Source organism: Protopterus annectens, chromosome 1.part2 (assembly GCF_019279795.1).
Source record: "Protopterus annectens isolate FY-2018-M chromosome 1.part2, PAN1.0, whole genome shotgun sequence".
NCBI classification, from domain to species: Eukaryota; Metazoa; Chordata; order Ceratodontiformes; family Protopteridae; genus Protopterus; species Protopterus annectens.
Window position 1 is genome coordinate 683382100 of NC_056727.1, and position 26915 is coordinate 683409014.

Consider the following 26915-nt stretch of genomic DNA (forward strand, 5'->3'; position numbering starts at 1 on the left):
AAACCTACCCTGATGAAAATCTCTAACAAGGCATTTGCCACCTTCTATGCCTCGATGGCGGGCAGAGCCACTGCTTCAGGGATTTTAGTAGCATAATCTACTATCACCAGAATATACTTCTTCCCTGCAGAGCTTGGGGTACTCAGAGGCCCCACAATACCCATAACTACTCTCTGAAATGGCTCCTCAATCACAGACAAAGTCATCAAGGGACCCTTGACCTTGTCTCCATCTTTGCTGACTTTTTGGCACTGTTCACAGGTCCTGCAGTACCCTGTTACATCCCTTGCAATCTGAGTCCAATAAAAGTTCTGCATAATATGTCTCTTGGTATGCTTTATGCCCATATGACCTGCAAAAAGAATGTCGTATGTTATGGCTAGAAGTGCCAGATGGTAGGCTCTAGGCACTACCAACTGCTGTATTACCTTACCCTCTAGCCCTCTCTCTCAGGGGTCCACTCTCTATACAGTAACCCTTTATTCCAGTATACAGACTGCCCTTTTCCTTCAGAATCAGGGCACCTCCATAGCTACCTCACTTCAAGCCTCTCAGTGTAAGGTCTGAGAGATGAGTCTGTCTCAGCTCTATCTTTGGAACTCCACAGGATGTCTGGTATCCTCTGACAGCAGTGCCTCATCAGCCTGGGTACTACCAATCACCTCTGACCTTGCAGTCACCCTGTTCAAGGGAGCACCAATACCTACCGACAGCTGTGGCTCACCTTCAGGCTCACTGCTATGGGATAGCTCCCTCCCTGAAATAGCCACCTCTCCAGCCCTGGCTTCAGATGTGAGGTGTCTCTGGTTCTTCCCAGGCTACCAGACTGATATGCCTGTCTTCAAGCCTGACTGTGTGTAACTGCATGCACACAAGGTACTGCATTATCAAAACTATTCCCTATAAAGACAGCTACAGGGATATCCTCTAACACATCTACTTGCATGCTTCCTTTTCCACCCTCCCAGTCAAGGTGAACACTGGCCAAAGGCATTTGGAATGGGGTCCCTCTAAAAGGTTTGATTCAAGTGGACTGCCAAGCAAGTACGGCCTCTTTTTAACCACTGCAGGCTTCACAATGGTTATGTCATATGCTGTGTCTCTCTTAGCAGTAGCCTGTTTTTCATCCACTAAGATAGGATATAACCTCTGGTGATAGATTGGTACCACTGTTGTATTCAGGCAACTTACCACTGGTGTACTATTATTCCCACTTGCTGGCTCCCCCACCTTTTGTTCCAGCCTTGTCTCTGTGGACATCTATATCATACATGGCCATGCTGGTTACAGTTAAAACATTTAACTCCTGATCCTGGTCATATACCTGAACTAGTGTCTTCCCCTGTTACTGGTGGACTCTGTTGGGGTAGTTTAGGCTGCCCGCCATGGGTTCCCTTATGTCAGTGTGCAGACTGAGAATCCCCTTCCTGTGCAGTGATGCCCTGTTTGCTAAACAGAGATCTCCCTTTTTCCCCAGCTCATCTGCAGAGTTGTGCACACTCTCAGTCTGCCAAACAGATTCTCATGTCTTCAGGCAATGTGCTAAGGGCTTGTTCACTCACCAAAAGGTCTGCCAGAGTGGTGACCTGATGCCCACTCACCCACCTATGAAAATAAGTGCTTAACTCAGCAATATAATCACACTCACTTTCATCTGCCTTGTGTCTATGCTCACAAAACGTTTTTCTGTATGCTTCAGGTGTTGACTTAAAACAGTCAAGTAAACATTTCTTTACTTGATCACAGTTTAAACAATCAATATCAGCTGATTTAGAAACAGTGGTTACAGTTACAATGGAGTAAGGTGGTCAGGAACTGTACTCAGAGCCATTGGTCAACATTATACTGTTTACATACCCTTTCAAATATATGAATCAAACTATCAAAATTATTACCCTCTGTAAACTGTGGAAGAAATGTACTGACTTTTATTGCTTCTGGGGTTTGGTTATTCCCTTCCCCTTTACCTTCATGACCCTGGTGAAGTCATCATCTCCTTCTCATGTTGGTGCTGCTTCTCATTTTCTTCAGCCTCTAAACACTGCAGTCTCTTCAACCTCCAAACACTGCAGTCTCTCTGATAATTCTAATTCCAAATGTTTGGCCTTCCAGTCAAGTCTCTTTAACTCCAGATGGATTTTTAAAACCTCTAAAAAAAGGTGAACTGTCCTTTTTCTGAGGGCTGGACATCTCCATCACTAAACTGGTTATCCTCCTGTTTGCTGGTCTGAGCTTTGATTAAGGATGAAATCATTTCCTCTTTAGTCAGGTTGGCATACACCAGTCCTTTGGCTTCACACACCTTGGCCAACTGGTTCTTTCTCAGCTTGCCATAATCCTCTGCTAACATCTTTACCTGATTTCCCTGACTAAACTAAACTAATAAAAAATAAATAAAACTGTTGTGAAAATGAAACTGTGTATGTTTATCTTGTGGCTGCCGAGAATACACACACCTTTAGTGACAATTGCTTACAAGCTACAGAAGTTCAATTAATACCCCACCACTGCTCAGCAATATGTAAAATCCTCACCTTGGGCCAATAATCAAGGAGCCTGTATCCTCACCACTGGCACAGGAGAGGGATGTTCACTGTGAACAAAATTGGATATACCGAGTATTTCCAGATGCAGCTCTCTGCATCAAGCACAGTTCCCCTTAAGAGCACACAGGGAACACACCCAATCTGGGGTCTGGGTTTCTCTATCTGTCTCCCTCCACGTGCCCAGTAAGACTTCTCAGTGGTGCAGGTGTAGGGGTAGGTCCTCAGCTGGGTGTCCAAGCCAAATTCTCCACCACTCTCTCTGTGAAACCAGTGCTTTGTGTCCCTGCTCCAAACAGCTGCCACACACATTCTTTGAGATTTGATTTTCACATACACACACACACACACACCTGACTGGCACAGATTTACCAGCTATGCTGCCTTTTGCCCAGACTATAAGGTATTTACACTGCCAGCAGACACTCCAAAGCAAGCTACTCTAAGGCTCTTGCAAGGGTACTGAATTATACTGAGTGAAATTAATATTAATAAAATTGGCAGTTTGACCAATAGCAAGGCTGTCAGGAGCAGCATAGTTGTCACCATATATATATATATATATATATATATATATATATATATATATATATATATAAAATAAGTACTCTCAGAGATTAAAATATTCTCTAAAGGACCAGTCACAATGAAAGGTTTAAATATATTTAATAATACATAATGAGAGAACATGAAAATACTAAATATCTATTTACAGTAAAACCAGCTTTTCAATCACAGGAAATGTTCAAATAACACAGACAAATAGATTCACATAGATACAGAAAAACAGTAATTAACTAGTCTCACTATATTTTCTGACTGATTTAAAGAATTACTATTCCCTGGTTCATTTACTAGAGCAAGGCAATATGAAGTAGATAAGGGGTCCTTCTCTGTCAAGTTCCAAAAAACAGACTGCAATCAGACTTCAGTCTCACCTAGTATTAAAATATAATTTTTAGTGATGGATTACAGAATGACATCACATACATCTGCTCCTATGACTTCTGGTTCCCATGCTACCCCCATTGCTATAAATTGCCAGGATTTACCACATATGTGTCAATAATACAAACATACACACACACACACACACACACACACACACACACACACACACACACACACACACACACACACACGCACACACACACACACACACGCACACGCACACGTGCACACGCACACAGCTTGCTAAGATCTGGTACAGCTTCTGAAAATCATAAAACAATTTCAAACCTCTACCCTTCCAGAGTAGCAATTAGTTCACCCCAAAGACAATACAGAGACCTTCTTTGTACAAACTTTTGTCTCTGGCTGCATTGAGAACTGTAAGATACAGTCTTTATGGTCTAAGCCAGGTAATATAATTTCAAACTATTTTCAAAGTTAGGTGGATTGAGATCAACCTCTTCTCTTCCAGTATCCTCTGTTAAACATATACATTTAAACAGTTAAAATAATGCATGTATATTTTTTTCTGTCTAGCAGGGTACACTGTTAGTACATTTTTTAACACAAGCAGCTTTACAAGTACTTATTTCAACACAAGTATCTGTACAAATCAGTTTGATATACAAATGACATATACTTCTTTACAAAATTCCAGCTAGCTGTTCTGGCATATGTTACACATCCACTACCCTACTCCTCCTGGCATAGCTGGCAGTATCTCATATCATCACAACGTATATTACATCTATCTGTCTATTGGTATGCACATACTAACATGCATGCACACACACAGACACACACACACACACACACACACACACACACAAACATATACACACATATGTATGCATATTTATATGAAAGTTCGACAGTTTGTTAAAACTTTAATCCATCAAACAGCAACTGATGGAGCACAACTTATTGATCAGCAACCAATCAAAAAAACTCAGAAAAAATGTACAAGCATTCTTTTTTTTTTTTTTTTTGAGGGGAGCAAAGCTCCTGCCTTCCCTGCTCATATAGACCCACTCTGAGATCACACTGAGATACACATTGTAGATCCTAGAAGGTATCACTTCCATAAGAAAACATAGGAGTCCCCTGATTTAAAATAAGATCAGGAAGTAGATAATTTCAGTATTGCACAATTTGTATTATATAAAGGTTATATACTGCTTGTTTCTGCATTCATGTGTCCTCCAATAAATTCCTGTACAAATTCTGAAGATAATAATTTTGATTGTACACTTTTTCCGGATACTGCCTGTAGGTGTCTGGCTTTGTAACATCATATTAAAGGTATTATATCTGTTATGGTTTCACATGTGATGTTGTAATTTGAAGAAAAGTCCTCCAGTGTATTTGTGGTGCTCCTGTCATTTGCATTAATCATATTTTAGTGCTTCTGTATCAGCAGGGATTTTAACCAGACAAGATCAATAAGTAAAACTCAGAGATGTATTTGTTTATTATTACATTATCTTCATATCAGAAAGAGACAATATGCCTGCATAGCCTTTTCTTCCCTTTATATGATCATTGTTGGCTGATCAAAATACAGTTATTATAGCCATTTTCATAAAATGATACTGCAAGTGATGAATGTGAAATATGTAATACCCATACTAATTGAGAATATAAACTAATGCTATTTAGTAACAGTATGACAGTATACCTGTTATTTTAACATAAATTGTATTCAGATGTTTTGAAGATACACACACACAAACACACAGATGCAAAACATTTTTTCTGAAGAAAATAATTATTTTAAAGGCAGTACAACAGTGCTGTAGTAGTGATGCCTCTGGTTTGTTTCCAGGCTCTGGTCTTTAGTCTGCAAAGATTAGATATCCACCCTGTGTCCACAGGGGTCTTAAGAGTGTTTACATTTTTCTTCCTCATCCTAACATCACATGGATAGGTGAATTAGTGATACACTAAACTGTTGGGAAATGTGTGTTTATGAGAGTGTATGCTCCTATAATGAACTGATATCCTATACAGGATTGGTTTAATGCATTACAACCATTGTTTGACAGGATAAGCTTCGATTCTACAAGAGCCCTTTACAGAATAAAATAGGTATCAAAACATGAATGAATGACTGAATGTTGGGATGGAGGGATGACTGAATGTTTTCATTTAAAAACACCATCCTCTAGACAGATTCTATGGAAGACATAACCAGCTACATCTCATCATGTAAACATTATGACAAATATTTGAAAATGCATATGAAATAAGTCAAACTGCCTTACAGCTACTGGTTCTTGGGTTTAGCTCCTGTCTAATGTGCCTTCTGGCAAAATTTGCACATTCTTCCTGTGTCTTAATAGATGTTTACCAGTGCCTCTCATTTCCTCCTGCATCTTGGAGATGTGCCACTATGTGATACACATTACTCTAGCTTGCCTATAACTGGACATGCAGTGTGTGTGTGTGTGTGTGTGTGTGTGTGTGTGTGTGTGTGTGTGTGTGTGTGTGTTCTGGAATCCAAAAGAGTTTCTTTCAGGGTAAGTCTGCCCTGATTCTAATGTAAGTGACTTACACCGGACACCAGATTACAAAAGACCTGTAAGTGGTAACTTACATTGAGAGCAGGTCTGTATGTAACTGTGCTTGAATATGTCTATGTATGCATCATGATATAGTCTGGCATCCAGTCCAGACTTAGTTTTCTGCCATATACCTGTTGCTTGCTGGAATGGCCTCTTCCTTCTTGTAATCCTAAATAGAATAAGTTGGGTATCAGAAAATAAACGGATGAATGAATGAATGAATGTATGAAATAATGGATGGATGGATGGATGGATGGATGGATGGATGGATGGATGGATGGATGGATGGATGGATGGGAGAACCCTTCATAAACTAGCATGTACTAGAGTTATGCTTTCATGAATTGCATGTTATATCTGTTTCCTTTCACTCTTCATTTTTCATTGTATTATACTAAAAAGGGCTCTTCAGTTCAGTCGGACATACCCAGTCAACAAATGTAAAATAAAATAAATAATAAATAAATAAATACATCCAAAGAACATAACATAAGAAATATTCTTTAAAAAAATAAATGCAAGAATACCACTTATATAACATTATTATTACACTAATAACAAATACATTGACATTTCATAAAAATAAACTTCAGCTGTGACAAAAAAAATAAAATAGGTCTGACTACAGTGATTGCCTAAAATACATGATATTTCTGACTCTGATATTTTAAAATACTTTAAACAATAATAATAGTAATAATAATAAAATTTCTAAATAGAACATGTAAGCATCTTTCTAGAACACAGAACAAATCTCTGAAATCATTGCACAACAGAACCAGGAACATACCTTTGTAAACATTATGTAATGACCTTATGCACAAACATTTAGCTCTTTTATGCAAAGCTTGCTGCCCAGATTTTAAATATAATAGTAGTGATATGTATCACAGGAAGAAAATAATATAAAACAAGGAAATGAATCAAGATCTGAACTACACACAACCTACACAAAAGGTAAAATCATTTTCAAATAGTAAATGAAAGGGATTTTCTAGGTAGATTCCCTTCGGGAACAAACAGTTATGCTTACAACTAAATAAGTTAAAATTGTTGTTTGGGAATCTGCACAGTATTCCAGTCATACTTCATGTATGGAAATCTGCACAGCATTCCCATCATAGTTCACGTATGGGAACCTGCACAGCATTCCCATTATACTTCACGCATGGGAATCTGCACAGCATTCCCATCATACTTCACATATGGGAATCTGCACAACATTCCCATTATACTTCATGTTATAGTATATGAGCAGCTATGCTGATAACTAATTTAGATGCTTTGTGAACATGCTGGCTTTTTTGAGGAATTGTTTATGTTTGAAGCTCATTATAAAGTCATATACCTTGCTCTTGGAAGTTTGTTCTTTCTTCCAGCATTTGAGGGAGTGTAAACTGAGGCAAAGAATAAGAAATACAAAAACATCAACAAACAGTATGATGAACAGTACGTTGGTTTCAGTTTGCCAACAGTTTTCTTCTCACAGTCAAAAGAATATTTAGGTGAGAGACAGAAGTGATGACTTCCTGTATGGAAGGATATGTTAAATTAGTCCTCCACATACCAACTGATTTGATATTAAACTGTACATTGGTATTTGTTCATTTATTGTTTTTCTATTGAAAATTTGTCAATGGGTCTAATGTAGGCCTGCTATTTTAATTTTTTCAGCAACCTACACAAGAAACTGCAAAATAAAATTTTACAAAGAAAAGTAATTTCATTTGAAATTTAAAACATTGGGGCTTTCATAATGAAATTACTGTTGCACAGTAAGTTATAAATTGTTAATCATTACCATAGTGTCATGACTGTGTTTTTTGTATTTCTGGCTGATTCTCCCATTAGATTTTAGTGGTGGTGTTGATACCATCTATTTCTGATTACACCAGAGAAAAATAACATAAATGTGTGGTAAATTTTAGACTTTCACCACAGTTTAAAATGTCATGGAGTTAGAAAGAAAAATAAATATGAACACTTTTAAAGCAAAGGCTACAATGGAATAATAGCTTATATAAAATGATTTCAAAATATTAACTGAAAAAATCGAATAAAGGCAAGAAACAGAAAATGGAATTCAGATTTCAGGAAATCCAAAGAATGATTAATATGATATAAACTGAATATCTGTTCAGAGAAAATGATGAAGATACCCTAAATTAAATGAATAGTTATCAATATCACTTGTAGAAACAAAATGCATATTATCCCTGTTAAACTCTATTAGCCAGTTAAGAATAAAATGTTGCTACAAAAATACAGAATTGACACTGATAATCGTAACATCTTTGCTTAATTCTTAAGTCTCATTTGAAAGTTTAACCTTCGTATTGCTTATTTGTTACATATTTGAAGTCTCTCTACCTGTCTCTCTCTTTTTCTGCTTCTTGTACTGTAGAACCTGGATAAAGTACAGTTTTGTACCTACCATAAATGTAGATGTCCGAGAGGAATGCATCTGCAGTCCTTACAAATGGGTTGTCCTGTCGTCAGGCAGCCCTTCGGTCGGCCGGATTCCAAAGTCTGGGTCTGGCTTCGGCTGGTGTCGCACTTCACCCGACATCATTGCGGCAGTTCTTCGGGTATAAAGGCATCAGCCAACGCCATTTTCCTCAGTGTTTCTTGCCCCAGATGCCAGGTGCCCTCTTGGTAGGCTAAATTTGGATAAATGCCAAAGTTTCCAAATAGTAGAGAGCAAACACACAAAATAAACATGTATGTACATATATACAAACAAATACACCATAATAGATCCCCCCCAAGCTAGCTGTAGATTGGTAAGTACCCTAGGAGTACCTCAGAGGGGAAGGAGGGTGGGTAATCCTGACTGCAGATGCATTCCTCTCGGACATCTACATTTATGGTAGGTACAAAACTGTACTATGTCCTTCAAGGATGCATCTGCAGTCCTTACAAATGGGTAGAATACCATAGCTAAACTAGGGAGGAGGTAATGAGAATAGATTATGGTGTAGTCAGGATCCCTTGCAAAACAGCAGTGGCAAAACCAGCACGGGATCTAGAGTATAGAGGTAAGTTATAATGCTTGGCAAATGTATGCACGGAGGTCCAAGTAGCAGCCTCTATAATGTCCTTGGTAGCCACTCCTCGTAAGAAAGCTGTGGTAGTGGCTGTGGCCCTTGTGGAGTGAGGCCTGATGTTCTCTGGAGTTTTCTTTCCATGGTAGGAGTAACAAAATCTAATGCAATTTCCTATCCATTTGGAGATTGTCTGTTTAGAAATTGGTTTTCCTTCTTTTCCTGTTGCATAAGCTACCAGAAGCTGGTCAGTTTTTCTATTGTTTTTTGTCCTGTCCAGGTAGTAGCGTAATTGCCTGTGTACATCCAAGGTATGTAAGAGCTTTTCTCCCCTGTTCTGTGGATTGGGGAAGAATGTAGGAAGGTGGATAGCCTGATTTAAAGAGACTCTGGATACCACCTTAGGCATAAAAGTAGGATTTGTTCTCATGGACACTCTATCTTGATGGAAGATCAGGAAGGGTTGTACTGCCATTAATGTTTGTAGTTCAGAGACCCTTCTTGCTGAAGTTATTGCCAGCAGGAAGGCAGTCTTCCAGGATAAGTATTGCAAGTCCGCTGTAGCTGCTGGCTCGAAAGGAGGTAGAGTCAGTTTTTCTAGCACAAAGTTCAAGTCCCATGCTGGCAATGGAGGTTTCCTGGGAGGTTTTACATTTTTAATTCCCCTCAGAAACTGTCTGAGCAGAGGATGCAAGAAGACAGGAGGATCCATGCTGTATTGTGCTGAAATAGCTGATGCATGTATCTTGATGGAGGAATAGGACAGGCCTGTGTGGTAGAGCTCCGCCAAGTACTCCAGGATGTTGGCTATGTTCACCAGTGTCACATCTTGCCCCTTTGCAGTGCTCCAGATGAGATATCTTTTCCATTTTGCTGCATAATTCTTTCTTGTTGAAGGTCTATGAGCCTCCAGGATTATGTCCTTAACCCTTTGGGATAAATTTGGGTTAATTTCTGTTATGTAATGTTCCAGGCAGTTAGCTGCAGAGTTTTTAGGTTTGGATGCAGAATGTTGTAGTTGTTCTGTGTCAGTAGTAATGGGATCAGGGGCAGTTTCCATATTTGTTCCCGGGACATGCTCCTCAGCAGTGGGTACCAATGTTGTCTTGGCCAGTCTGGGGCTATCAGAATGATCCTCGGACGTTCCTCTTTGATCTTGAGAAGCACCTTGTGCATCAAAGGAAGTGGTGGGAATGCGTATGCTGTCAGGCTTTTCCAACTGAAGGATAGGAGTCCACCTTCCAAGCAAGTGGGTGGTAAGTCCTTGTGCAGAATTTCTTCAACTGGTGATTGTATGGGGATGCAAACAAGTCTATTTGTGGTAATCCCCATTCTCTTGTGATGGCTTTGAAGATGTCCGGATGCAGCATCCATTCGTGGGCATCTGTTGTAGTTCTGCTTAATATGTCTGCTAGAATGTTTTCCTTCCCTGGTACATAAATTGCCTGTAACTGAATGTTGTAGCTCAGAGCCACATCCCATAGGTCTAGTGCCAGCCAGCATAGGGGGTATGAGTGTGTGCCTCCCTGTTTGTTGATGTACCACATAACTGTGGTGTTGTCTGTCCTTATCAACAGCTGGCCTTCATGGAGAAGAGGTCTGAATGCCTGGATTGCCAATTTTACTGCCATCATTTCTTTTAGATTTATGTGCAGATGTAGTTGGTCTTGAGTCCATAGGCCTTGAATGCACTTGTCCAACATGTGTGCCCCCCAACCGAGGTCTGAGGCATCTGTCGTGATAGTTTGTCTTGGTTGACTTTTGCAGAAGGGCAGACCTGTGTTTGATTGACAGGCCTGAGCCCACCATAAGAACTCTTGCTTCAGGCATGGGATCATTGGAATTTTGGTTTCCAGGCTGTGCTTGTGCTGAGACCACAAATTCTTTAGGTACCACTGTAGCTTTCTCATATGAAGCCTGGCATGAGGGACCAGAATTATGCAGGATGCCATGAAGCCTAGAGCTTGTAGCACTTTTCTTGCAGTTAGATGGCTCTGCTTTGTTAATGCCAAGAAATAGAGAGGAAGTTGCTCTTTCTTTTCTGCAGTTAGAAATGCCATTTGTTTTGATGTGTCCAGTTCTGCACCCAGAAAGGTTATTATTTGGGATGGAATCAGCCTTGACTTTTTTGTATTGACTGTGTATCCCAGGGCTTGTAGCAGGTAGATGACTCTTTGTAAGTCTTCTGTTAATTTGTTTTTGTTGTCCACTTGTATCAGGCAGTCGTCCAGGTAGGGATAGATTTGAATTCCCTGAAGTCTGCAATGAGCGATTACTGATGCCAGGCATTTCGTGAACACTCTGGGCGCAGTAGATAAGCCAAAGGGCAATGCTGAGAATTGATAATGCTCTGATCCTGCAAGAAATCTGAGGTATCTTCTGCAAATTGGTCTTATGGGGACGTGCAGGTATGCCTCCTTGAGATCTAGAGTTACCAGCCAAGACTTCTTGCCCAGCATGGGAAGAAGCTGCTGTAGGGTCAGCATTTTGAATTTTGGAACAATGAGGAATGTGTTTAGAGCGGACAGATCTAGAATAGGCCTCCATTTGTTTTCTTTTCTTGGTACCAGGAAGAGCCTGGAGTAAAATCCCTTCTCTTGCTCCATAAATGGTACCTTTTCCACAGCACGCATTCTTAATAATTGAGATATTTGTTTTAGAGCTTCTGCCCTTTGAGAAGGTGGTAGGTTTGGCATTCCTCTCTTTCCTGGTAGTGTATGGAAATGGAACCTGTAACCCTTGTCTATAGTCTGCAAAATCTATTTTTCTCTTGTAATGCAGTGCCAGTTTCTTGAAAATAATGTTAGCTTTCCGCCTAAGGGTGCTTCTAGTTGCTCCCTGGTAGGCGGTGCCACCGCCGAGTCACTGTGATTGAGTTGTTATAGTGGTGGTGGCTGTATCCGTGCCTCGTTGATTGTTACCCTGCCACTGGCGACCCCTCTAGGCACCCCTGGATTGGTTTCTGCCTCTAGAGTGCCTATTCCTGCCTCTTTGTGCCTTAGAGGAGTCCGGAAAGGACCAATTCTTGGAGGGCCAATTCCTGCTAAACCTTGGAGGTTGAACTTGTAAGAAATCTTTTACTGTTTGCACAGATTTTGCTTTCTCTTCCATCTTTTTCAGTACCTGCTGTGCGGGGGCACCAAATAAATTGACCTTGTCCATAGGTGCATCCAAAAGCTTAGATTTGACATGGTCTGGTAATGCCTGCTCTTTCAACCATGCATGCCTCCTGATAACTGTGCCAGTCATGGCTGATCTAAAGGAAGCCTCCAGTGCATCATAGCCACATTTTAAAGAATGGTTGCTAACCTGCTGTATGTTATGTAACATTTCTTGAATATACTTTTTATCTAAAGATTCTTCAGAGGACAGCTTTTTAGTCAACTGGTCAAGCATAAACTCTTGATATTGAATCATATGAAATTGGCAGTTCAAAGCTCTAGCTGACAAAGTAGCAGAGGTGTAAACTTTTTACCCCATCTCTCTAAGGACCTGGATTCCCTTTCAGAGGCCGGCGGGCTTTTAGAAGAAGTAGCTGCTACAGCTTTAGGGCCCTGGGAGATAGTCTCTGGATCTGCAAAGGGGCCTTATATAAGTGGTGATGAGTGTCCGAACCCTGTAGTACCTATCTGGCTTAGCAGGAGCCGGAGGTAAAGTATCAGGAGTAGTGCAAGCATCATTAAATGCATCATCAACAACAGATAGAACTGGAGGAATAGCTAAAGGCCTATGCTGTGGTAAGTGTAGAAAGGTCCTAAGCCTTTTTCTAGAGTCTGAGAAATCTTGGCCCTGCCACTGAAATTGTTCCCTCATAGCATGCAAGGTTTCTCCAAAGGAAAATTCCTCAGGAGGAGAGGCTGAAGGGATGGACTCCTCAGCATCAGAGTCTTCGTAAGGAGAATAAGAAGCCTCAGGAGGGTCTGTATGTTCTGAATCATCAGAAGAATCATCTGTGGCTACTGGCTCAAGGGGCTCTGCTCTAGGCCTCTTTTCTGGAGGAGGGAGAGAGGCCCTGTCTGGATGAGGCTGGGATCCACGAATTAAAGTGATGAGATCCTGTGCCAAAGAAAGCATGTGGGAGCTGGTGCTGGGCCTGTGAGAGGGGGCTTGGCAGGCACAGGTTTGGAAGTTTTGGCTGCTTTAGCCCTGGCAAAGGCCTTAATAGACATAGCTGGAGGAGGCCTAGCAGCTCCACGTGCAGGGGTAGAGATATCTAGTGGAATGGTGTCTGATAAATCCTGTGAAATCGCAACAGAAGGCTGGATTTCAGAAGCCGTTTCTACCAGGATAGAAGAGGCCTCGGTAGAAGGCAAGTTATCGGCTGAAGAAAGAACCGCTTGCTCGGTTTCGGCCGAAACCGAGACACTCGTGGATTGCTTAACTGCGGTTTCAGCTGAAACTGCGGACTGCGAGTGTCGGTCCTTTTCTTTGCGCTTTTTGGTTACTTGCGTAGTCGGAGGATCCGACGGCATAATGTAGGCAAAATCGGAGCCGAAAATCTGTTCAGCAAAGTCCGAGCGACGTCTAAGCGTCCGTCGGTTAAAAGAAGCACAGGCTAGACAAGCTGCTACGTCGTGGTCTGGGCCTAAACAATGTATGCAATAGGAGTGGAAATCTTTATGAGGTATTTGTTTCCCACAAGATAAACAGTTATTAACTTTCTCTGACATCGGCTGAGGCAAGAAAGAGTCCCCAATGGGGTACTTAGCTTTATAGAAGTCTTCGAAGTAGTATTCGGTAGTAGTAATCTCTGGATCTGACCGACCGGCACTTGCGAACAGCTTCTGCTTCAGGCGCCACGCGGCAAGAAAGACTGAGGAAAATGGTGTCGGCTGATGCCTTTATACCCGAAGAACTGCCGCAATGATGTCGGGTGAAGTGCGACACCAGCCGAAGCCAGACCCAGACTTTGGAATCCGGCCGACCGAAGGGCTGCCTGACGACAGGACAACCCATTTGTAAGGACTGCAGATGCATCCTTGAAGGACATCCACTGACACTAGTGGGCAGTTTTCAAAAGGTACAACAGAATTTTATTTATCTGGTATTTATATTTTTAAACTTGTTAGAAAGCAAGGTAAACCTGTCATCATTGAAGACTTTAACAGATCCTGACTAGGTACACTTAACAATAAGAGCTATTTTTCATTGTAGCAAGAATAGCAACATATGTATATGTAATACACTTTTTTGGTAGTAACTGCAAGCAGTTACTGTAAATATTGTAAACAGATTAAACATCTGGAATAGAAACTTAAAATCCTTAAAGGTTGTTGGTGACCTTTGGCTGATGATCTGACATTACATAACTACATTTTCCACATAGTAATAATAATTATTGAATTTAGACAGTCTAAGCTATTCTGCTGCTGAACTGTGGAACTGTCTCCCAACAAACATCAGAAATACCATATCTCATCTACAATTTAAAATATCATTGAAAACATACCTGTCAAATGGTCCTGCTCTTATAATTACCAGACTACTAAGTCACTTTTTTATTCTGTTATCCCATCTGTGTTTTAAAATCCCAATGAAATCACTACTATAAAAATGCAGTCTTCCTCTTGTATCATCACCATTACTAAGTTCCCTTCTTATATAATCAGGCAGAAACAGGATGCAGAATGAGGCTAAAACTTCAAACACTTTAATTTAAAATAATAAAATCAAACAACATAACACAAACTGATAACCACTTCCACACATTATATGGTACTTCCTCAGATCCTTAAAACTGTGGGGGAAAAAAACATTTTGATTCATATAAAAATCAAAACCCAATTGGATTACATAATAACATATCACATGCCACATAATACTAAATTTAAATTGATATGAGATAAATGAATAGCTGTCTTAGTAAGGAAATTGCTCTATTTGAATAGATTAGCATGGTCAGCCAATGGCAAATATATCAAGAAACTAGACTGCCTATCAAAAAGAGCAAAATTAGCATAAGCTTAACATTGGGTAGCTCACATAGCAAAGGCAAAATATTTTAAAATGTATTTATTTGAGTTTAATTGATACAAGTTTGTTTTTGCATTCCTTAACTATACTTTAAACTACTCCCCTTTTTAGGACATCAAGTAGATTTTAAGTTCTATATATTCTTTTTTCATTATTGGTTCCTTCTGAGTTTATACCCTCTTTGGATTGGATAGGCTATTATTTTGCCTTTACTTTGTGAGCTACCGAACATAGTTTTGTGTATGCTAATTTTGCTCTTTTTGATAGGCAGTCTAGCTTCTTGATATGTTTGCTATTGGCTGACCGCACTAACCAATTCAACTACAGCAACATCCTTACTAAGACAGACATTCATTTATCTTGTATCCATTTAGATTTAGAATTATGTGGCATGTGATATTTTATTATGTGATCTGATTGGTTGTTGATTCTTATATGAATAGAATTTATTTTTCACAGTTTTAAGGATCTGAGGAAACTCCATATAAGACGGGAAAGTGCTTATCTGTTTGTGTTATGCTGCTTGATTTTGTTATTTTATGTTAAAGTATGTTAAGTTTTAGCCTTGCTCTGCATCCTGCAGGCTGATTTGCATTTTGCCTAGATTTTGGATGTGAGTTACTTTCACCTGACAGTTTTTTTCTGCCTTTTCCCTCCTTATCTGGCTATATCAAATAAGTAACATAAAGTCCCAACAATTTACAAATCTCAAGTGAATAACTGTTTGGATAAAATATACATGTGCCTCACCTCTTGTCTGTGTACTAAAATTTCAGTTTGATTTTATACATCAGCAAAAAAAAAAGCAGAGTGTTGTATAGCTACATGTGACATTAACATGCTGTAAATACTTACTGTATAGTATATTAAAATGATGATTACCTGTTAAAATTTGCATAACTCTGTATTATATAGCATATTTTTATTATTAGCTTGTGCTTCCTTTATGGACAAATTCATGTAATGTGGTACTTTTCTTCCCAGGCCTCCACTAAAAAAGGACTTTGCCAAGATAGACTTTTCCAGTACTGAAACACAAATAAGTAAATACTTAAATATTTTTCAGTTACATATTTTAATATAGTATAATGAATAAAAGTGAATGACGTAATAAAAAATAACAAAAATAAACAACAATGAGAACAGGCATTAACTATTAGCAATAATCAGCATTTACATATTGATCAGTCAGTATTTATTTACACATGGTTTTGTAAGACCACTTGACTTCACTTTGATCTCAAACTTTTACTTTTGGGTAAATAACTAATAAAAGCCACAACCAAATACTAATACTAATTATTGCATAAGCATTAATCCTCACACACATAAGAGTTATATTAGATATTTATATGATTGATAACAATGAGATTTTCTGTTGCTGATTTTTCCCTTTAACATTAGCTCTGCATTTATGTTATAATGTTTTAATTTTTAAAACATATAACATACATAAACAGCTTAGTAACTAACCAATATGAGTTGTTGTTGTATCTTTCGGCTTTTCCCGGTTAGGGGTCGCCACAGCGGAACTCCGGTCAGCTAATGATTGGCAGTAGATTTTTACATGCCAAGTTGCCGGCCCTGACACACAACCTTCAACGAAGGTATGCCCATTCACGCATGTCTCCACAGGGAAGACGCTCTAGCTGAGAATCGAACAGGACAACGTCTTACTGTGAGGCGACAACACTACCACAGCACCACCACTAACCAATATGAGTAAAATCGCAAATAAAAGTAGCTTCAAAATATAAAACAAGTTATTCCTTATCATTACTATTCTACCTCTTTTTGGATGCTATTTGCTAGGAGAATAAATAAGGAATATGTGCTTATTTTCTACAGCTATATGTATGTTGTGAATGATTTATTGCAGTAATAAATTGTACACTTAGTGAACTGAAACAATGTGACCGAAGCAGTTAGGTAAAAATATGAACTCACTATTCACAGTATTTGTAGGACTGCTATCAACTTGGAATATGTTTTGCTTTGAATTAGTCCTTGAAGGTTGAAATTGATTAGACTGCATGTTTGAAAAAAATATCTGCAGAGTAAATATTTCATTAAAATGTTGCTATCCAGACAGCCATTCAATGGTTTAGGTTCCGCACATGTTGTAATATGTAATACATGGTCTGGATTAGATCTCACTGAATTCTGTTGCTCATGCTTTGCTTCTAAAGTGGCTGAAAGATGGATGGATTTTTATGTCGTGAATGATAACTCCTTTCTCATTTGGTTTTACTTTCGTACGCAGCAGACATATGCATTATATCTTGCAAAATATATGAACAAATATGGAATTTTCTAATTTAGGTTTATGTTTGCATATCATACCTTTATAAACTGAATGCTTCATATAATGCTAATACAGAGTCACAAAGTATGCTCAACTGCCATTTTAAAATCATATATGTAAAATAAACTCCCGAAGGAGAACTATTAAACCAAGTTGCTTTTTGCTTGTACAGTATTCACATCACTACATATAAATTATGCAATTGCCAACTTGCTGCTCTTTTGTTTAGTTTGATTAACTGAAGTGGATTCACAAACATCATTTCCTGTGTCATCATGTTTGTGATCTTCAGGCGTTCTGAACAGAAATAAATATTCAGATGTGGTAGTTGTCTTTATTACTTATGAGAACATTACTGAAATTAGTTAATTATTTTAATGTGATACCTAACTACTGCTGACAGCAGTATCCTTGAGTGTATGTTACTGTACCTGTGGGACACAACTTGTATCCAATACATTTTGCTAGACAGTTAAATCTACAGTGCGAATGAATAACTTCTAAAACTGAAAACTAAAGCAATGTATTTATCCACAGGTCAGACACAGTTCAAGTGCATGTAGGCAGGCTTTCCTATAATGTTCCACCATGGAAACAACATCCAAGCCTGGAAGGACCACCTCTCCTGCTTGAGAGGGTAAATTAGCCTCCATGACCATTCTGTCTTGGTCTTCTTTTGAACAAGCACTTCCAGTTGTGCAAGAATATATGTTCATGTGTTTGTGTAAATAGTGCACTTTTGTGATGTGGCCTGTTGTGGTCTGGTAACTGAACTAATACCATAATATCCATTTCATCTTTACTGAAAGGATTTATGCCAAATTCAATTCTAACATCTTTGTAAGGTCATAATCCTTTGCACCACAGCTTGTTGATTTCATTTTTCCATTATTTAGAAGTGTTATTGTAACATAGAAATCAACAAATGTGAACATTACACATTGATTCAATTGATGTTCCTTTATTCTGAATGTTTTCAATCATTTCTTAATACTAATGTCTAAATTTTAAAGTAAAGACATATTTATCTTCTATGGTTTTTTTCTTAGTAGAAAGAGAATATCATTTTTCATGTTTTTCTACCTGTCCTGATTTTTTTCAGTCTCAGCAGAAGTGTGTTGTGGTCTTTGCTCTCATGTGCTGCTTTGCAGTGTTGGTTGCGCTAATATTTTCTGCAGTGGACGTGGTGGGGGAAGATGAAGACAGAATCACAGAAAATTGCCACAGAAATTTTCGGTAAGAAGCAGCAATAGATTTAACATTTTAGCCTTGGTGTAGTACTACAAAAATTAAGCAGAATAGAAAGAATAGTTTGAAGTAAGCTGAGCAATGCATGCACTTTTATGTTATATGATTTACTGGACATAAACCATGTTTTTTACATGCACTTGTTCACTCCCAATAATCAACTGAAGATCCAGTTTTCAAGGATGGCTAGAGTAATAGCTACTAAGAGAAATGGACAAAATAACATATTATCATGTTTTCATGTCTTTTACCATGATAAAAATCATTGCAGTGATTATTAAATGTTACAGAGTCAGTAACTGAAATGCTGAAATCTGGTTAACATCATGCATCAGGTACACCTGTATTCCAGCATAAATGATCAGCTTTAACTAAAGGCTTAAAGATCTCAGTTAAATCACATTACTTTCTGAGGCTTAGTATAGTGGAATGATGACTGTTTTCAGCTAGAAGAAGTTCTGCTCAGTACCACATGTATGGATTATATCCTTGTTTTACCATAACATACACCATGTCATGTTTTATAGTTTATTCATGAACTTCCCAGAAAATAAAAAGATGCCAAATGCAATGAAAGATATATGCCAGGATTTAAAAAGTCCTTTCTGTTATGAGTGACAAACATTTCTCTAACCAACCAATTATAGGTTGTTGCCTTATTATTTATGACTGAGGCTACGGATGGAGAAGTCAAGGTCACGGACCACTCATTATGATGTTGCATTGTTGATTAAATGTATTGCACATTTCTATAAGCAGCAGCAGCACCCGGTTTTATTGTATTTTGCTAAACAGGTATATAATTATCCTTTTTTTTGTCTCACTATAGACAGTAATATAAGTCACAAGATGTACATTAGAAGTTTATAATCTCTCATAATTTCAAAAGCAGGAAAGAAAAGTGATTACTCCAAAGATTATACTGCTCAGCTTTGGTTTCATATACTGTTTAATATTATAAGTAGTAATTAATGAAGAAAAGGTGATCAATGGGTTTTATTTTGTATCTGAAATAAATACTCACTTTAAAGTATGATTACTGGTGGAAAGTAATGAAAATAGACTTAAGACCATAAGCAGAACCAAGAGTTTGATATGTAATCTTTTAGATGATGTTTAAAGGAATAAATAAAATGGTGCAAAATAATATATTTATTTTATATTAGAATCCATAAAAATATATTTGAAATGTAGACTTTACAAGGTTTTTTTCACATTTTAGTAACCATGTCTTTTATCCTTTCATTAAGAAGTGAAGGAATGATGGTGCATTAGCATTTTATCAGCTCTCCAGTAAATAAAATAATATAAAAAATGAAGACAGATTCACTTTTTTAATGAATGCCAAAATAAATAATTAGTATCCAGGATTAGAATTTAATTTAAAAGTTATACTTAGGCTCTTACATAGAGTATGTAACTCCTGTTTACTAATGTCAGAATATAAGACAGGATGTTTGTAATGCATGAATAAAATATAAATCTGAGTATTAATTATGTGGTTGTCTAAGTTTACTTTTTTTCTAGGAAAATTGAATAACATGAAAATATGTCTTTCTAAGGAAATTGGGTTTATTCTCTATTATCTATTGTTTACTTTTTTGCTGTACTAATGCAAGAATACAGTAGTCATTTTTTAGCATTTTTAAAATAAAAATGTTGACTTTTGATCTTACTAAAGAATTCCTTCCTTTTATTTGTTCAAATATTAATTATTTTATAAAGTATTAAACTCCATTCCACCTTCCTGTCATTTGAATAGACACCTTTGTTCACATGACAAACAACTCCTCTACATCCATAAACCTCTAAAATTGACTATTTTCTTGCACAGTTAATAAAAAAAATGGAATTCTCTTTCTGGGGCTATTAGATTAGCAAACAACCATTCTTTCTTTAAATATCACATATCAAACTCTTGGTTCTGCTAATGCTCCATTCATGGCTGAAATGTGTAATTTTTTTCACTACTATAATTCATTTTCTCCTTGCTCAACCTCTCCTACCCTCTTTTCCTCTCATTGCTTTACACCTGTAGACTATAAGCAATACTTTCCAACCCCTGCTGTTACTGCCTTATATAATTAAGTTAGGAATTTTAAATATTATGCCTGAAACTAAAACTGTAAATTGTGTTTTATATTTTTCCTTCTTCTCACTGTAATATTTGTATTTTTTTCTTTCTTTCTACAACAGTGTAAGTAACTGATCATGTATCTTACCAAAATGCTTTGTAACTTAGCTGTTTAAATTGGTGTTTTCTCCCTGTGCCACTGCTAAAAATGGGCTCTTGTGACCCAGTCAGACTTTCCAGGTAAGCAAAGGTAAATAAAATAATAAATAAACAAATAAAAATGACTAAATATAGAAAGCCAGTATAAGACATCACTTTTCTAGAATATGCAACCCTACAATTTATCATGAAATTGCTCTTGAAAACCAAAAGCTAAGTTAGTTATTCTGCTGTGGACTCTCTAGATTTAAGTAATCAAACTTTAGATATGAAGTGCTACTATTTTTCATTGGTTTTTTTACTAAGTTTATTTTATTTCAAGTAAATCATAATACACATGTAAATTCAATAAACAATGTTGAAATTATAACAAGCATTATTGCATTAATATCAGCAAACAAATTAGTTGTAACAATGCACATCTTTAAACAAGTCTAACAACCGTATACATTGTGTGCTCCACAATCACTCATATCAGTAATATTAAAGTCAGTTATTGTATTAACCTTATTGTTCTTAATTAACAGTATTCAGTGTGGGGAAAAACTTTCAGCTATTGATGAAATGCTTTCTGAATTTCTAAATTATTACAGTAAATTAAACAAAATGAAAGAGATGGAAGAAGTAAATAGACTAACCATGAAGAATTAATTAAAAAATAAATTTAGTAAGAAACTATCTTTTGATGATACTGACAGTTTATTAAAATGAATAAGTCTAAAAGACACTGAGGATAAAATAAAGGAACTTAAAGTAAATAAAGCTCCGGGTATAAAGTTCCAAATCATAAACCTATATCACATCCATGGAAATACTCCCTAATTTTGTCACTACTGAAGCAAGATAGATTTACTAAATGTAATGCATATAGGCCATTTTTTTGAATGTGGACTGTCTGATCTTTGTTTCCATATATGTCAGTAGTTTGAAAATGCATATCCCTCAGTCAGTAAATAATGATCAAATAGCATGTATACTGTATAGTCAGACACAGGATAATATAAAAAAGAATTGTAACTTTTATTGATTATGTAAACAACAGACAGGAAGAATCATTTTCATATGTCTTGATATTGAAAAGGCTTTTGATTCAGTTGATTGAGATTTTCTGTTTTCGGTGTTAGAAAAACTACAATTTTCTGTGGAGTTTATACTTTTAATTAAAGCTTTATATTCGAATAATAAAAGTATATGTCAAAATGTGATCTTTTTTATCACAATATTTAGATCTAAATAAAGGCACTAAACAAGGATGTCCTTTTTCACCTATTGGGTTTGCTTTGGTTCTGGAGTCATTGGCCATTTCAATAAGACAAAATTCACTACTTACATGTTCTTAGAAAACCCAGTGCACTAGCCTGATTTGGAGACTACATTTCAGAAGAGGTACACTGAAAAAAGAAATGATGTTATTTTAATGAAGTCTTATCCTCTGGCCATATTCTTAGCATGTAGATGACCTAGGCTTATGGCCAGATGATGATAAAGGTGTAATGGACAGTATATCAGCCATTCAGTGTTTCACTTTGCTGTTATCAAAAGCTTCCACTCATTGTTTACATATTTATGAGGAATAAAATGTGCTCAGCATTCTTAAAAAATGAGTAACAAATAGTTATGTCATACAAGAGAAACAAATACATGACTTATTAAAAGGGGGAATTTGACCAAATGAATGCATTACACAAGCCAAGTGCAAACTCATTAGTTTAAGTCTGGTGAATGACACATACTATGAATCCATGGGCGACATATTTATGCTGTGGAGACAGCAAACCTCTGTAGCTTCCCATGCAGGGGGAGGGGGCTTCCTAATATATGTACAGTAATTCCTTAGTTTCACAACCATAGCAAAAGACAAACAAAATAGAAGGATAAGAAATATGTATAATGTGATCATGTAAAAAATTTGGAGGTGTCTATTTTAGCAGTTGGCATCCAGTTATATCTAAATATGAATGCAAAATATATCATAAGTCAGATACATTTATCCGCCCTGGAGTTAAAACATGAAGGAACTGTGATATAAACATAAAAGAGTTGCCATTTATCATCTAGTTATCAGTTCTATATAAAGCTATTATCAAACATCACTCGTATAATTTTGCCTCATTTTACTTCCTGGAAACATCCACTACAACCTAAGCCATTGCACTAACAATGCTATTTCTGACAGAAGTTTTTGAGATTTTAAAATGATGCATATTAATAATAGAAGAACAGAGAAAATTATACATTTCTAATGTTGGATTACAGTTTTCCTTCTTGAAATTAATTACAGTTTGCCTTCTTAAAATTCTGTCTGTGCCTATATCGTGACTCAGACAGGCTATTATGTACTCTTCATCAGCTAAGATATTCTATTATCTGACATGAGACATACATTAAATGGAAGTTTAGTTGTTTTCATAGGTTCATAGGTTCATAGGTAGATACTAGGCTATCTGCCCTAGGGCATTTATAAGCCTAGCCAGAGTGTATTTGGCTTCTGCCTCCCTATTAGATTATCCTACTGTGCCTCTTTAAAGTAGGTCACAAAAGGTACCCTTTTAAGATTAGTTTACTGTGCCTCTGTCTAGCAGAGATCCCAGGGGTGAATTTGCGATTTCCCATCCACGCGTCCAGATTTCGCTTGAAGAGGGTCAGCGAGGGGCTATGTCTAACATGAACTGGGATTCTATTCCAGAGTGAGGGGAGCATCTGGGAAATTAATCTGTCCCTCCAGCATGTCCTATTTATTTTTGTGCTGAGGTTTAGGTCGCTGGAGCATGTAGCTCTAAGGGACTTGGATTTTTTGAGGTGGAGCATGTCCATTAATTCTGGGTTTGACATGGGCAGGCATAGATCGCCTCTGAGTAGGCGGTAAGCAACTGAGTAGAGTTAGAGTTTCTTTAGTCGAGCTGCATAGGACATCTGTTTGTAGCCCATAATCCTCTTGGTGAGGTACTTTTGGGGTCTCTCCAGTTGCTGCAGGTGTCGGGTAAGGTACATCCCAAAAGGGGCATTGTATTCAATTATGGGCCTGATGAGTGATGAGTAGAGGGGCACAATGACCTCTCTTGATCTAGATGCGAACCCTTTCATGATAAGGTGGGCTATATAGAAGGTCTTTCTAACCACTTTGGCAACGTGATTATCAAAGGAGAGATTACTATCTACGTTGGTCCCCAAATCTCTAATTACTTCTTCCGTACTTAATGGATTATCACCTATGTGGTAATTTGTGGGCACCTTGTTTTTCCCAAAGGGGATGACTATGCACTTTTTAGCATTTAGCTTGAGGCCGTGGCTCTGGCACCAAGCATCCGTCTCTGTGAGACCCTTTTGGAAGATGCTTGTGTCAGCTGGAGATTCGATTATGGCCCCCAGTTTGCAGTCGTCTGCGAACTTTGTCAGCCATAATCCCTCCGTGTTAGCCTGAACCTCAGAGAAGTATATACCAAAAAAGAGAGGTCCCAGAACTGAGCCCTGTGGGACGCCACTTGTAACTGGTTTGGATTCGGACATGGCACCTGCGATTCTGACCATGTGGGTTCTATCTCTGAGCCAGTTTGCAACCCATCTTGTGATATAGGGGTTGATATTTAAGCTGGTAAGCTTATTTATGATGCCTGAGTGGGGTATTGTGTCGAAGGCTTTTGCGAGGTCCAGGTAGGCTGTGTGGACTACCTTGCCCTCATCTATGGCTTTGGTAACTGTTTCAAAGAAATCAACTAGGTTTAAGAGGCAAGATCTGCCCTTAACAAAGCCGAATTGGGTAGGGTCCAGTGTCTGGAGGCTCCCAATGTCTTTGTTTATGAGTTCCATGATAATACACTCCATAGCTTTACAGACCAGACTAGTCAGGCTTATGGGGCGATAGTTTCCGGGGTCTGTTGTGGCACCACCTTTGTGGAGTGGGACCACTGTAGCTGTACGCCATTCTTTGGGTACATATCTTGTAGTAAGGCTAAGTTTGAACAGTGACTTAATGTGAGGGTTCAGTTCTTCTTGGAGCTCGTGCAAGACACAGCCTGGGACACCGTCCGGTCCCATAGATGCTGTGTTTTTTGCTTTGGAGAGGGCAGCTTTCACCTGTGCATCTGTGATGTCAGGGAGGTTGCATTCATTTGGGATAGGCATTTGCTCCTTTGGGGAGGAAGGGGGGAGAAGTTTGCGCTGAATCTGTCTGCCAGGATGTTGGCTATGTCTGTAGGTTTGGTATATTTTGTACCGTTATGCAACAATTTAGAGCATATCTGGGAGTTTCTGCCCATGTTCCTGACATAACTAAAGAAGGCCTTGTGATTATCTTTAGTGTCTAGGGCAATTTTTCTTTCGAAACTGGCATTTGATGATTTTATGAGGGATCGAAGTTTCTTGCTAATACTGATCAGAGATGCCTTCCCTTTTTGGGATTTTGCTCTGTCATGTAGTAGCTTCCTCCTTCTGTTGTATAGCTTATTTATGGCTGGGGTCCACCAGACCGGTCTCCTGTTTTTGGAGGAGTGAGTCTTGGTTTTATTTGGGATAGCACGATCCATGCATTCCTGCAGGTGCTCATAGAATGCATTTTCACTATTCCAACCTCACCTACTGCTTCAGATTAATGGCCACAAAGTCAAATGACTCTTTTTTGCATGTATTTTTTTCCTCCTCACTTCAATGCTACAGCTGTTGAAGAGGGTTTAAAGTAGATTATTTCTATAAACTTTTAATTAAAAGTAAAATGGTAGTTAACTGTATTAGTTGTTGTAAACATTAACATGAGGGCATCTGAATCTAGTTATCTTGTACTGCAGAGATTTAACTATGTGTAACTTCAGAGTAGCCTTCAAACCATATATCAGTATGCATATGTTGAAAATAAATATAACTACCTGTTATATAATGTTCTATAATAATAATATAGTAACAACTGTAAATGATAACTCGGATTGTGATTTAATTTATGTAGACTTATCTTCAGCCTGTGATAGAATCATACAAAAAACATTGATCGATATATTACAATAAATAGGTATTAATGTAATCTTGATAAGATGGACAGCTGTTTGGCAACCATGGCAAGTATCGAACAGCAATTGAATAGGTGAAACTCTAGATGTGTCCTAGACCCAGTTAGGTTGTTTCCTTCAATCTGTCTTTTTCATCTGATATGTTCTCTAGTCTGTATGCAGATGACTTGAAAATGGATAAACTAATTATATTTGTTATAGACAGGGCACAAGAATTGCAAAAGAACTTGACTAAATTGACTATTTGGGCACAGGAGAATAATGTGCTGATAAATATATCAAAAACCTAACCATATGGGATTTGGGAGACATAGACTGAAGGGTGAATATTTAATACAGCACATACTGATTGAAGCTGTAGATTCATTTACTAACCAGGGTATATAGTTAGGCTTGGCCTTGACTTTTTCTGACCATATCAACCGCATGAAATGTATAATCTGTATAAAAAGATTTATAACATCAAGGAAATCAGAAATGGTAAAAATCATTGTTTGTAAGTTGCATTAAATGCAAACTGGAGAATGTACCAATAATATGAAAACTAACATGAGTAAATTGGAAAGTGTACATTGGAAATATACCAGGAACATTCCTGGATGCGAAAGTTTAAGTTATTATGAAAGATTAAAATATCTGAACTTGTATAGTATCTCATATAGATATTTAAGAGATCTCATTCAGGTATATAATTTATTCAGTGTCACCTACCTCGGGAATATTTGTGGTTATAAAAGAGTATTAGAGAGTCTTCAGGTGACCTGTATTCAAAGTATTTTTATGTGTATTTTAACAGTTAGCATTTTATATATATATATATATATATATATATATATATATCTATATATATATATATATATATATATATATATATATATATAGATATATATTTTTTATATATATATATATATACATACACACACATATATATATATATATATATATATATATATATATATATATTTTTTTTTTTTTTTTTTTTTTTTTTTCTATGCCAAGAATTTAAATATTCAAGTTTTTTTTATATGTTAAACTAGCAGGATATGACGTCAGTACT

The 26915-nt window shown here is 37.4% G+C and overlaps 1 protein-coding gene and 1 long non-coding RNA gene across 3 annotated transcripts in view; one reads left to right on the plus strand and one right to left on the minus strand.

The window, feature by feature from the left end:
• The window catches only part of LOC122790771, a 452024-nt gene extending 435927 nt beyond the window's left edge, over nucleotides 1-16097 (minus strand). Inside the window, exon 1 of the long non-coding RNA XR_006363034.1 lies at nucleotides 15958-16097. This is a non-coding gene — a long non-coding RNA (uncharacterized LOC122790771). The remainder of the gene's footprint in view (nucleotides 1-15957) is intronic.
• The window catches only part of PLD5 (phospholipase D family member 5), a 3174406-nt gene that overhangs the window by 763988 nt on the left and 2383503 nt on the right, over nucleotides 1-26915 (plus strand). Inside the window, exons 2-3 of one of the 2 annotated variants that reach the window (XM_044058368.1) lie at nucleotides 17918-18017; nucleotides 18483-18616. In XM_044058368.1, the coding sequence (XP_043914303.1) occupies nucleotides 17918-18017; nucleotides 18483-18616 (234 nt within the window). The remainder of the gene's footprint in view (nucleotides 1-17917; nucleotides 18018-18482; nucleotides 18617-26915) is intronic. The other variant, XM_044058376.1, reaches the window with a different exon arrangement.